This window comes from Ochotona princeps, chromosome 9 (genome assembly GCF_030435755.1).
Source record: "Ochotona princeps isolate mOchPri1 chromosome 9, mOchPri1.hap1, whole genome shotgun sequence".
In the NCBI taxonomy this organism is placed as follows: domain Eukaryota; kingdom Metazoa; phylum Chordata; class Mammalia; order Lagomorpha; family Ochotonidae; genus Ochotona; species Ochotona princeps.
The window spans coordinates 18,732,190-18,745,721 of NC_080840.1; the positions used below are offsets into that span (position 1 = coordinate 18,732,190).

The window sequence follows — 13,532 nt, forward strand, 5'->3', positions numbered from 1 at the left end:
AAAATGCCTTGCACATAGTAGGTTTTTAATTTTTTAAAAAAAACTTAAATTAATGTCTTTCAGAGTTTCTCATCAGTCTGCCTTGAAGAAGGAAGATAAATTAGATTCTTCAAAGGAAGCTTGTGGCAAAGCCCTGGCGTGGCTCCAGAAGACGAGGGTCAAGTTCTGAATTTTCCATTTGAAAATCAGTTGACCTGGGCATGTCACCTAACCAGATTAGTGGGTCTCAAAGGAAAATGATTTTTGCCTATTATGAGCATTTGACAGTGTCTGGAGACCTTTGCTGGCGTCACAGCTATGGGGCACAGGTGGGAGTGCAGCTATTAGCACTAGTGCACAGAGGCCAGCAGTAAGGCCAACATCCTGCAAGGCGCAGCACTGTACGGGAAGCCAGGTAGCAATGCAGCCCAAGCTCGGGGACCCAGAACTGGAGCCCGCTTTCCTCACTGGTTAAATGGGCATACCATCCTCTGACTGCCTGATGGAGTTCTGAGGATACTCAGGCAGCACTCTGCTCAGGAAGGTGTCTGTGGGTGACAACGAGCTAGAGACAGATGCCCTTAAGGCTGGCACCATGGCCAGTGTGGAGTAGCTCTTCGATCCATGTGAGCTCAGTGAACTTGTGGATGGAGTGCCAGGAGCCCTGCTCAGGACTGAGTTTCAGCTTCCTCCTTTGTTGCTGTGGAAAGGGAATGCCTGTGTCCTAGGAAGCGTGGGAGAATCCAGAAAGCTCGTGAAGTCAAAGGATCTGACCCATCCATGGTCAAAGTCCCCTCCTAGGCCCCATGGTTAGCTTTCGTTGTCTGACCATCCTGCAACGGCCTGCTGGTGCCTCTCTCCTCCCTTCCCTTCTAGACAGAGCTCCTGCTTTGTATTCCCCAACTTGTCCTCTGCTCCAGCGACTTAGTCTACACCGGACATCTTTGTTTGTTTCAAACCGCACTAGCTCTTCTCAGCAGATGCCCACCAGCTCAGGCACTCAAAAACGGTCTTCTCCAGGTTTCCCCAAGTTCCTTCCTGGCAGAGAAGGAACAGGAAAGTCGGGAATGGGGTAGGGGTCCAGTATTCCGGTGGGGAATCTCTCCTCCATGATGCCACACTGTCTCTTGACTTCCTTGCACTTTTGTATCTCCTACATCCACTCAGGAGATGGCCCTGCAGAGTTTCCTGGTCTTTCTAGGAGTTGGTGGCACTTATGATCAGAGACTCGCACACACTGTGCCAAAACATCAGATGCGCCTATGTCAAATAAAACCTTAAAGTCATCCACGACTTGATGAAGACCAGTTACCTTACCAGTGAAGATATGATATGGTTACATTAAAAAATATATATATACATATATGTATATATGTATATGTGTGTTTGACACAGATAGAAAGATGGAAAGAGAGAGTGTAAGAGAGTAAATGTGTTTATTTACTACCATCCAACACACTTCCCACCCCACCTCCCCGCCCAATCCTGCAGCATCTGCAGCAAGGCTAGTCTGAAGCTGAGAGTCAGGAACTGAATCCGGGTCTCTTATGTGGGTAGCAGGAACCCCATCACTTGAATCATCACCACCTCCCAGGGTGGGAACCTACAAGAAGTTGCTAGAACTTAGGGTTGAACTCGGGCACTCTGATGAGATATGCAGACATTTTGAGGGAGCTACTTTTTTGTTGTTGCTTTTAATATTTGTGGGTTGGCTTGGTGACAGAGCAACTTAATCTTCTGTCTTTGCCACTAGCATCCCATATGGGGTGCCAGTTCAAGTCCTAGCAGTTTCATTTTTTTCTTTAAAATTTATTTATTTTTGTTGTAAAGTCAGATTTACAGAGAGAAGGAGAGACATAGAGAAAGATCTTACATCTGCTTGTTCATTCCCTGAGTGGCCACAATGGCCAGAGGTGAGCTGATCTGAAACCAGGAGCCAGAAGCTTCTTCCAGGTCTCCCTCACAGATGCAGGGTCCCAAGGCTTTGGGCCATCCTCGACTGCTTTCGCAGGCCACAAGCAGGGAGTTGGATGGGAAGTGGAGCAGCCAGGATACGAACTGGCACCCACATGGGATCCTGGCAGATGCAAGTCAAAGATTCAGCCGCTGAACCACGGCACCAGGCCCTTGAGGGAGCTCTTAACTACAAGGCCCAAAACTTGTACACATTTTAGGGAATTTGAACACCTGTCCTGTTTCCTTTTTCAGTATTTAATCAATGCCTCCGCATAGATGCTAAAATCTAAGATGTCTGAAAAGCATTTGTGTCTGTGGCATTTTGTACATCCAGCAAAGGTCTCCTTTGCTTTTCTTCCATTGTGAGTTTGCCATCCTCCTCGTTTTCCCTTTGCTTACAACAGTCAATGGCCATTCCAGAGCTCATAAAACAACTGGGAATGGTTGTGTGTTTGCTGGGTGACACTCGCTGTGTTTAATGTTGTTGACTTGCAAGCATGGTCTCATGTCCTTGTGTCTGTATTTGTCTAAGAGCATACTCATCATATCCCACAGTCACCATGCGCACTGTGGCCGGAAAGGGCTTTCTCCTATTTTCTGCCTTTCTCCTCTTGGTTCTCAGAGCAATCCAGTGAGCTAAGCATGCTGGGTGTTATAATTGTCCCTGACTTTACCAGTGAGAACCTGAAACTTAGGGAGGGACAGTGACTCCCTTCAGGTTGTGGAGTAAGTGGCAGAGGAAGAATCACTTCTGAAAAAGGAAATTAAATAGCATGATTGGGATACTTTAGCATTGTGTGTGTATGTTGTGACAGAACTCTGGCTTTGATTATTCTTTTCTTTGTACAACAATTGGCTGCAGTGAATTATTTAGTTCAATTATATAGTGACAGGCACTTTTGCAGGTGCTTAAGGATATACCCATGAACGCAAACAGACAGATCAAAGAAGCCAAATCCTTGCAGTTCACTTCTAAATGTGACTGGTAATAAATTAATAAGTCAATCTATAGCATGGAAGGCATTGATTAGTGAAAATGACCATCCTACAAAGGAAGTCTCCATAGTAAGGAGTCATTTGAAACACTTGAAATAAGTGAGGGAGTGTAGTATACAATTGTGTATGTATGTATATGTTTATGTATATATATATGTACATGTGTCGTACACATTTAAAGATTGATATACAATGATTTGACATATGCACACACCCTAATCAAACCAATGAACACACCTGTGACCTCACAGCTACTTTTTTTTGATTATGAGAAGATCGCCTGTCTTAGCAAATTCCAATTATATAGTATGGCATCATTAACTGTAATTGTCATGCTGTCCATTAGAACTTGTTCATCTTGTAACTGAAGTTTAGAGTCTTCTACTAACAACTCCTTATTTCCGCAGATCCTAGCCTCTGATAACCACCATTCTACTGAATGTTTCAGTTCAACTCTGTCCGATTCCACATTGGAAAGGCAGATATACAGAAAGAAGGAGATACAGAGAGGAAAATCTTTTGTCCACTGATTCACTCCCCAAGTTGCCACAACAGTAGGAGCTGAGCCAATCCGAAGCCAGGAGCCAGAAGTCTCCTTTGGGTCTCCCAGGCAGGTGCAGAGTCCCAAAGCTTTGGGCCATCCTCGACTGCTTTCGCAGGCCACAAGCAGGGAGTTGGATGGGAAGTGGAGCAGCTACGATCAGAACCGGCGCCGCTATGGGATCCTGGTATGTGCAAGTTGAGGACTCTGGCCGCTAGAATACCATGTCGGGCCCGTGAGTTTGCCTTTTAAGCTTGGTTAACTTCATTTAATATTCCGTTTTATCCGTGTTGTTGCCAGAACTTCACTGCATTATGTGCTGAATAATAATTCCACTAGATTAGTATCTTTTATTTAGCCGTTGTCAGTGGGCACTTAGGTTGTTTCCGTAACTTGCCTATTGTGAATGATGCTACAGTGATCCTGGGAATGTAAATACCTTGTCAGCAACCTGATCTTACGACCTTTGGGTCTATACCTAGGCTTGGAATTCCCAGATCATATCACTTGTATTTTTGAGGAACCTCCATACTGTGTCTGTGATATCTGTACTAACTCAAGGCCCCACCCATGGTGGACAAGGCCTCCCTTTTCTCTATATCCTCCCCTGCTTGTCATCTCTCATCCTTTTGACAATGGCCATCCAAAATAGCATTCAGGCTGTGTCTAGTCCGTTGAGGTCTTCCCCTTCCCTGATGGGCAATGATGTGCAGCACCTTCTCATGTACCCATTAGACTTCTGCATATCTTCTTTAGAAAGTGTCTATTTAGGCCTTTTGCCAATTTTTTTAAAAAAAGATTTATTCACTTTTATTGGAAAGTCAGATTTACAAAAAGACAGAAAGATCTTCCATCTGCCAGTTCACTCTCTGAGAGTCAGCAAGGGCCAGAGCTGAGCTGATCTGAAGCCAGGAGCCAGGAGCTTCTTCTGGGTCCCTCACGCGGGTGCAGGGTCTCAAGATTTTGGGCCATCCCAGGCCACAGACAAGGAGCTGGAAGAGTAATGGAACAGCTGGGATACAATTTGGCTCCCATATGCAATCCCGGAGCTTTATGTAAAGCAAGGATTTTAGCCACTAGGCTATGGGCCCCTCTTTTGCCCATTTTCAAATCTTTTTTCCCTATTGAGTTGTATGAATATCCTGGATGTTACTGCATCACATGTGTGGTTTACATCCATTTTCTCCCCTTCCATAGGTTGGCTTCTCATTTTGTTGTTTCCTTTGCTATGGAGCAGCTTTTGACTTTGATTCAATCCTGTTTATGTTTCGGTTTTGGTGCCTGCACTTACGGAATCTTTCTTTTCTAGCCTATTCGAGTTCTGGGCAAAGGCAAATTGTAGTAATTTGTCCATTCACTCAAATCAGCGATTGGATTCCACCCAAGTACCCGGAAGTGCCCCAGGCATGGGGGACTCAGGAGGGCAGACAGCTCTGCTGTTCCCAGGGAGCTCTTCTCATATTGAGGAAACACAGGCAGGAACCCAGCAAACGAGAGTGATTTCAGCTAATGAGAAGAGCGAAGAAAAAAATAAAAGCGAGGGAGACACAATGATGCCGCCATCGCCGGGGCTACTTCTGATTCCAGTTGGATCTTGAAATGAGGAATTTAGGCTAATGATGTTACACATGGGGAGCAATTTACAGTTTACAAATGGAATGAGGCTGGCAGGAAAGGTCTTACTCCTCTGACTTCTCAAATGAAAACTCAAGGTTCAATGAGATTAAGACACATACCCCAGGCATCAGCCAACTGCAGCTCCGAGTTCTGAATCCAGGCCTTTTCTCCTTTCCAGGAACCAAAGTTTTTCTCACACTCTGCAATGCTATGGAATGTTGGGGGCAGGGTAACAATGTCTTGTGGGAAGAGGGAACCAGCCACAGCAAAGGGGACAAAAGGAAAAACAAAACAAAACAAAACAAAAAAACCCCACAAGCCAAAGCTGGAAGAACACACCAGGGTGAGGAGGGTACAAGCTCCCCCAAAGCTCATGCTGGGCACCTGGTAGGATACCCAGGGGGTGCAACTTCCGCAGGAGATGCTGTATCTGCACCTGACTGCCCTACACCGCTGTTCTGGGTCTGCTCCCAGGCCTGGGGCTGGCGCTGGAGGAGAGCTACAGGCCACATGTGGTTTCAATCACTGCATTTATCTGCATCATTGTCATCGCACTTGGAAGATGACCGAATCCTCATTCCTCTCCCAGGCTTCCCCAAGTTGTGCAGGGCACACAAGTTGAATCTGGACAAGCTGCCTCATCTTTGGCAGGTTAGAAAGAGGGAGAGGTTTCAGGAATGTACAGCAATCTCCTCACCCACGCCCATTCCCCCCTTTAATAAAACAAATCTGAAACAAGGCTGAAAACTTTCCACTGTATCACTTCATCCTGCCTTCATTCACACCCGGCTGGAGTGATTTTTTGCAGCCTGAGGGAAGCCAGAAAGTGTGTGCTCCCAGCTTCTAGCCACTCCTATAATAAACAATCCCTAAACAGCTTGCTGCTCTAGGCAACTCTGTCCAGCTGGACCCGGCCCCGCCACTTCAGCTGCGGGGAGGACAGGAGGTGTCCTGGGCAAGCCGGCATTTTGGCATTTTGGCTTTTGGGCTTTCAACGAGGGAGCTGGGCTGTGACCAGAGATGCTTGTCCGGCAGTTGAGCACTTCTTGGGGGTGGGGTGGACACAGTGGACTGAAGGACCAGCCCACTCTCTGACTGGGATTCATACCTTTCCATGCTTCAAGTTTGCCTCCACAGCTGGGAGGGTTGGCAGCGCTACCACTCACTCATCCCGAAGAGACATCTGTGCAAATGATACCATCAAGCAGCACCAGAAGGAAATTAACACCGCTTTGAGGACTAGGACAAATTAACCCGTGTCTCCTCAGCCATTAGAAAATGTCTTTGAGCTGACAGGATCTCGCTCTAGCCTCTCTGGGGAGCAGAAAGGGGTTGTTGAAGGAATGACAGACAAGTGACCCCTACACTTGGTACACAGTTAGGAAGCAGCTTTCAATCATGTCTTCCTTATTCCTGGAATGATCATTTTCCTTAAGATCATTTCTCCTTGAAGGGGTGGGGAAGGAGCACCTAGAGAATACAAAGGATCCAGTTTAAATGCTTTGTGAGAAATACAGAGACTGGGCCTCCGAGGGTGGCAGGTGGAGAGGCGTCCCTCCGATCGGCCATGGCTTTCTCTCAAGTCTTCCCGTTCTCAGGCAATCCCGCGCGGCCCCCTTCCCAAGCACGGGTCTCCAGGAACCGGCAGCTCCACCGGGGCCCTGGCTCCGGGAGGCGTTCCCGGGAGGCGGCCGAGGTGCGCGGCGCGCGGGGCCGGGCCACCTCTCGGCGGGAGCCATCGGGTGGCGCTCCTTCCCAGCTGCGGCCCGCGCGCCCCAGGCTCGCCGGGGACCCCCTCGCGCTCCGCCCGGCCGTCCGCGGCCCCGGGACGCCCCGAGCCCCGCGAGCCTCGCCCCTCACGTCCCCGCGTCCCCCAGCGCCGGCGCCTCGGCCGCGGCCGCGGCCGGGGGGTTATGAATGGGCGCAGCGGAAGCACCGCCCCGCCCGGACGTGACGCTCGGCCAATGGCAGCGCGGGCTGCGTGGATGGATGAGGTCAGCGCTGTCGTGTCGGGAATGGAATGTGTAAGTGTAACATTCAGAACCGGGTAACACTCGGCGACCGAACGCGGCGGCCGGCGGCATCGCGCGGTGGCCTGCGAAGCGCCGCTCGGGGCCGGCTCTGCCCGCGGGGAGGACGCGCCGCCGCCGCCGCCCGCCCAGCCCCGCCGCCCGCCCGCCGGGCCGCCGCGAGTCCCGGGGCCGGCCCCGCGAGCGCAGAGTAAACACCGGCGGAGTCTCGGAGCTGCTGCAGGAGGCAAAGAAAGCGAGATGCAGGGATTTGTGAGGTTACGGCGCCCCAGCTACAGGATGCACTAGCCGGCCCGGGAGCCTCCGGAGTGGCCGACTTGTTGGGAGCGGAGTGCTGTGCACCGGAGCGTGGATGAGTTGAAGTTGCTTTCCCGGGGATCGTGTTCCACGCCGGCGAGAACGATAGCAGAGGCGAGGCGACCACTCCGCCTGGCCATTGATTGGGCATCGGGAGAGCGTTTTTCTCCCCCTCACCTTCTTTCTTTTCTTTTCTTTTTTTTTCTTTCCTCCGTCTTGTTGCATGCACGAGAATTACAGTCCGCTGCTCGCCCGCCCTGGGTGCAATTCAGCCCCGCCGTGTCTCCCGCGCATTGTGCAAGCCGAAGATGAAAGACCGAAGGGGAGAAAGTTAAAGAAATCGCCCACATGCGCTGGATCAGTCCACGGCTTGGGGAAAGGCATCCAGAGAAGGTGGGAGCGGAGAGTTTGAAGTCTTTACAGGCGGGAAGATGGCGGACTGGAGCTGAAAGTGTTGATTGGGAAACTTGGGTGATTCTTGTGTTTATTTACAATCCTCTTGACCCAGGCAGGACACATGCAGGCCAAAAAACGCTATTTCATCCTGCTCTCAGCCGGCTCTTGTCTCGCCCTTTTGTTCTATTTCGGAGGCTTGCATTTTAGGGCATCCCGGAGCCACAGCCGGAGAGAGGAGCATAGCGGTCGGAATGGCTTGCACCAACCCAGTCCTGAGCATTTCTGGCCCCGCTTCCCGGACGCCCTGCGCCCCTTCGTTCCTTGGGAGCAGTTGGAAAACGAGGATTCCAGCGTGCACCTTTCCCCCCGGCAGAAGCGAGACGCCAACTCGAGCATCTACAAAGGCAAGAAGTGCCGCATGGAGTCCTGCTTCGACTTCACCCTTTGCAAGAAAAACGGCTTCAAAGTCTACGTTTACCCGCAGCAGAAGGGGGAGAAAATCGCCGAAAGTTACCAAAACATTCTAGCGGCCATCGAGGGCTCCAGGTTCTACACCTCGGACCCCAGCCAGGCGTGCCTCTTTGTCCTGAGTCTGGATACTTTAGACAGAGACCAGCTGTCACCTCAGTATGTGCACAACCTGAGGTCCAAAGTGCAGAGTCTCCACTTGTGGAACAATGGTAGGAATCATTTAATTTTTAATTTATATTCCGGCACTTGGCCTGACTACACCGAGGACGTGGGCTTCGACATCGGCCAGGCCATGCTGGCCAAAGCCAGTATCAGTACGGAGAACTTCCGACCCCAGTTTGATGTGTCCATTCCCCTCTTTTCTAAGGATCACCCCAGGACAGGAGGGGAGAGGGGGTCTTTGAGGTTTAATGCCATCCCTCCTCTCAGGAAGTACATGTTGGTCTTTAAGGGGAAGAGGTACCTCACAGGGATAGGTTCCGACACCAGGAATGCCTTATATCACGTCCACAACGGGGAGGACGTCTTGCTCCTTACCACCTGCAAGCATGGCAAAGACTGGCAAAAGCACAAGGATTCTCGCTGTGACAGAGACAACAACGAGTATGAGAAGTAAGTGGTCTCCGGCCGGCTGGTCTCCACCATGGCCCCTGGCCCAGGCTGGGCCAGGTGTGAAGTTGGTGGGTGGAGAATGGGGAACTAAGGGACTGAGCAGCGGTTCAGGTGTTGCGTATCTGTGTGTGTGTGTGTGAGTGTGTGCGCGCCTGCTCAGGTGTTGTGTATTTCTCTGTGTGTGCACGCACACTCCTGCAGCTTGGAGCTCAGCTCTGGGAGTTTTAAGCCTCAGCTCTTCCCTGGCAAAGCTGCAAAGCCTGGAGTGAGTTCCTGAGCCAAGTAGGTGACAGTTTCCCACTGGTGTGTAGGAGACCTTCAAGCTCTGCGCTTCCACAGTGCAGGGTCTCGGACTGCTGCAAGTTGGGAAAGTGCCCTTGGTCTGCGCCCCCCGTGGCTGTGGAATGGGGTTTGTGGAGGTGTCCAGGCTCTCAGCTAGCCCCAGTCCCAAAACTCTGTGCCAAGACAGGTGTTTGGTGTGTGTTGCTTTCAGGAGCAGGTGGACCTGCTTCCCCTGGAGTTTTCTCAGCCTCAGATTTTCATCTTTCTGGCAGCCTGTAATGCCTGTGAGCGGTAGGAAGGTGGTATAATTTCAGCTCCCAAACTTTCCGCTGGTCTCCTCCCTCCCTCATGGCATTGACTTTTATGAAAGGAAACCGTGAGCTTGTTGGGGCCTGTGGCCTTAGACCGTTTCTTCTTTCTTGCATTCATTCATTCATTCATTCATTCCTGTCTATATGTCCTAGTTGTTTCCTGGGAGAAACTGTTTTGTTAAAACTAGGGCTCAGTCCCACCGTGGTAAACTCGGGCTGCTAATTTAGGTTTGCCTTTCTGCTTTGTCTCTTAAGTATTTGCATATAAATCGTAGACTGCTACTCTGTGAATGGGTGTGAGCTGCCTCCTACCCTCTGGAGTGAGGCAAGTTTTGTCTAGTTGCTAAGTAACCGAGTTGGTTACTTTGTACCTTTTCAGTCTTCCTCTTCCTTCCCAGTGACAGTAACTGACACGCTGAATTTGGGGTCAAAGCCAGACTCTACAAATCAGCTTTAAGCCGAGCGTGGCGGGTCAGTTTCCTGGTAGACGTGACTGGCGAGCTCAGGCTCACTCTTACATCTGGCCCTGAAAGAGTTAGTGAGTTCCTACAGTGCATTTCCACGTTACGCCAGTTAAAAACCAGAGCAGCCTTGTGCTACCCAGGGAAGGCAAGGGAACCTCTCAGCTGAATGTAAGAGGAACCGGCAGAGGCTGGCAGGTTTTGCAATTGATTCATGAAATGCAGAATAAGGGAAATGCTTTGCAAACCTGATGGGAACAGGAAGGGGCTACGGTGGGAAAGCGGCCCTGAAGAGAAAGGTTTGATTGTTGTCTGTGGGTTTCCTCAGACACCCTGGCCTCTTGTAGGCGTGGTTGGCAGGGAAATTAAAGTCTTCCCCTACTTGGTTATAGAGAGGGAAGGAGAAGATCTCAAACGCATGGATTCTGTCCCCAGCCCCTAACACCTTGTGCTTTTCAAGTGTAAGAAAATCCCGAGGCGTGAATCTATTGTGAATTCACGCTTGACTCCTACTCTCAGTGATACATGAATGTGGGGCACAGTGGTAATGAATTTTTCTAACAAAAGCAACTTAAGCTATGGGTAGGGATGAATTGCTTTGTGTTGCAGCCTTTACTTTGACCTGTTCCTGGCGAGAGTGGGAGTTTGGGGGAGGGGGACTTGTAAGAAAGAAATGCTTACAGCCTTTCAGGAATTTCTTTGTCTGATTTCTGCTGTGGGAACCACGGAGGAAGCAAGTCTTTGAGTGTCTTCCAGAGCTCTCTTCCCAAATTTTGTGGCAGGTTTGTTCCTTCCCAAGGAGCTGCCCGTGAGGTTGCACTTCAGGAAATCTGTGTTATTTGCTGGTTTGGGGGCAACACTCTCAGTCCAATCCAACAATTATATCTTCTGTACTCCTCTCATTCCCAAAGTAAATATGATATCACTTATTTTTTTTTTTTTTTTTTTGGCTGAAGGGAATTTTTTTTTAAGAGATCAACCACGAAGAAATGAGGGGGTTGATTGCCTTGAAACTTCAGTTGCAGCAAATTGAGCTAATTTTTTGACTCCTTTGTGATTAGGCAAAGAGATCTGATACCATACCGATGTTTTGATTTCTGTTTAAAGACCTCTGGGGGTCAGGACCTTGGATCTGGCCTCATCAGAGAAGCGGAGTTGAGCAAGGAAACACGAGTTTGGTCCTCTCAGGCTGGGGTTGCCGTAGCAGGATCATGTCCTGATTTTCTTTCTCCTTTGCCTTCCTTTCAGCCCCATTGCTGATCAGTGAGACAGGGTGCCTCGTTGGGTGCATTGGCTAAGCCTGGAGCATCTGGAGTTCAACGAGTTATTCTTGAGACAGGTGTCAGAGTTCCTCTAGAGAATTGGTGCTTGCCAGTGTTATTGCCTTTTGCTATCGAGTGTGGGAGGAATGAAGTGAAGCAACAACTCTGAAGACGCCAGCGGAGCAAGCAGTGTGTACTGTGCTTTGGGTTAAGCGCTATGACTGGGCTGCTACTACTGGTGCGTTCTAGAAGTTGAACTTAGAACTGTGAGATGCAGAACTTCTGTAGGTTAATGCAGGTGTCTCCAGAGCTTGCGAAGGGGTGACACTGGGGTTAGGTCTGCAGAATGTTCTGTGTAAGTTTTCTTCTCGTACTGACTGACCCTGTGACTTTGGATTCATCACCTTGAACTGTAGGCTTGTGTTTAGTGGAATGTCCTTGGACAATGCTGAGGTGCTCCAAGTATTCCTTGGATGATGACTTGTAAAAACACAATCAATTTTCATCTACTTCTTTATTAGAAATGCCCATGAAAAGGATGCAAGTTAATTTGCTCTTCCAAGGAACCACACTTAAGTTTGTTTTGGATTTATGGGAACTGATAATTACGTTGAAAATGTGTGATATCATGGCCGCCACAGGGTATTTACAAATGTATCAACTAAGAGCATAGGTGTCTTTAATGCCACATGACATTATATGGTGATGAAAGCTGATTGTGGATGGCCAAGCACTTCTATCACATCTGGATATTATTTCCCACAGAGGTATAGGAGAGCTACCCAGAGTGAACAAAAATGTTTTTCTCTTGTAATAAGAAATAAATTTCTCTTGTACTTTTTTACTTTCAGGATTATGTTAAAACATTCATTTTAAAAACACCCATAATTAACTTTCATCAGTAGCGTGTTTTAACAAATGTACGTGAGACCAGCTAAAAGAAGTCACTGCATTGATTAGATGATTTGTAATGAGGCTTTAGAGAAATTCTCCCTGTTGTACAACTTTTGAGTTCCTAACATCTTACAGGATGACTATGCTTTTACGTGAACTTTGCTGTTCAGATCCCTTCCAAGGAAATTTGACTCTTTGAAATAAGCAAGAGAAGGCGGTGGGAGGTGCTTTCTGTCTTGGAGCCCTCCAGGGAAGGCGCGCTGAAGGTGTGCAGCAGCTTTGCTGGGGACGCACTGTGCGGGTCTGTATGACGCCCCCTTCCCCTGTGCCTGCGGCCCCTGGACCTCACAGTCCGGCTGTCTTGGAGAGTTGTGAAAGTACGTGGTCATGTGACTTCCAGCGTCCTGGCTGGATCAGTGTTAAAACTACTGGACAACCTGTTTCTGGTGAAGGTCACAGAGCTGTTGAGTGACAGGTGGCCCATGAATGCAGACCTCTTCCTGATTTTTTTTCCTTGACCTTCATTCTTCAGTTTCCATCGCAGGCACTTTTGAGAACACCTAGCCTTTAGGAGTTCACTACGGGTTGTTTTATTCTGAGATTTCTGATAAAATCCCTTGGAAACCTGATGCAAACTTGGGTGAAGTTTGTGAATACACCACCACCAGTAGCACATACCCAGTTTGTCCTCCAGTTTGGGGAATGATATGCACTCCTGGCCAAGGGCATCTTCAGTGGATTCAGGAACTCTTGCTCTGATGTTTACACTTTCTTGGTTCCTAGCTATGCTGGATAGGTCCCTGGAGCTGTTTAGTCTAAGTAGGAGGTTCTGGAACTTTGGGTGTAGCCCCATGGGGCTTTAGGAACAGTTTGTGAATTCAGCAGTCAGTTGGATTCTGATGCTTTTATAGCCAAGAAGAAAATGTACAGAAGACAAACAGTAATGATGTGAACTGACTTTTTGTTCTCACCCTCCCCTCCAGTGCAGACTGTATTAACAGAGACCTTGATCAAGTTTTATGCTCCAGCTGTGAGCCTTTGGGTGAATATTTTCCTCTTCCACAATGAGAGGTGGTCATTGAGATTCTCAGCTTTTCCATGTAACACGTTGGTGCTTTTTTCCCACATCGCAAAAGCGTTTCTAAAAAGAGCCATACATGCATCGTTTAAAAATAAAATGTGGGGCCAACCCTCTGCAGAATTATGAAGTTGGCAGGTGCATCTCTGACCCCAAGTGTGAGGTGTTCTCTGTGCCTGGCTTCCTCACCTGCATCTGAACCTGCTTCCGGGAGAGTCCATCCCAAGGAATCCCTTGAGAAAGGTTGTAGTGTCTGCATCTCCACTCATTCCAGTCGAGCAAAAGACAGTCTCCGTTGGAATGCCTGACCTAGACAGGGACGTGCACGCTGCTACGGCTTCATCAGACC

The 13,532-nt window shown here is 49.0% G+C and overlaps 2 protein-coding genes across 2 annotated transcripts in view; one reads left to right on the plus strand and one right to left on the minus strand.

Moving 5' to 3' along the window:
- Window positions 1-7,126: 7,126 nt before the first annotated feature.
- Window positions 7,127-8,164, minus strand: LOC131481133 (uncharacterized). The gene has a single exon (XM_058668530.1). It carries the CDS (start codon window positions 7,565-7,567, stop codon window positions 7,127-7,129), a length of 441 nt encoding a protein of 146 aa, XP_058524513.1. The 5' UTR covers window positions 7,568-8,164.
- Window positions 7,456-13,532, plus strand: part of EXT1 (exostosin glycosyltransferase 1) — a 267,779-nt gene continuing 261,702 nt past the window's right edge. Inside the window, exon 1 of the mRNA XM_004580696.2 lies at window positions 7,456-8,895. Within this exon, the coding sequence (XP_004580753.2) occupies window positions 7,934-8,895 (962 nt within the window). The 5' untranslated portion in view covers window positions 7,456-7,933. The remainder of the gene's footprint in view (window positions 8,896-13,532) is intronic.

What these genes read in the sequence shown, in the direction of transcription:
- LOC131481133 (XM_058668530.1), bottom strand. Translation starts at nt 7,567, where the DNA reads ATGCCCAATCAATGGCCAGGCGGAGTGGTCGCCTCGCCTCTGCTATCG.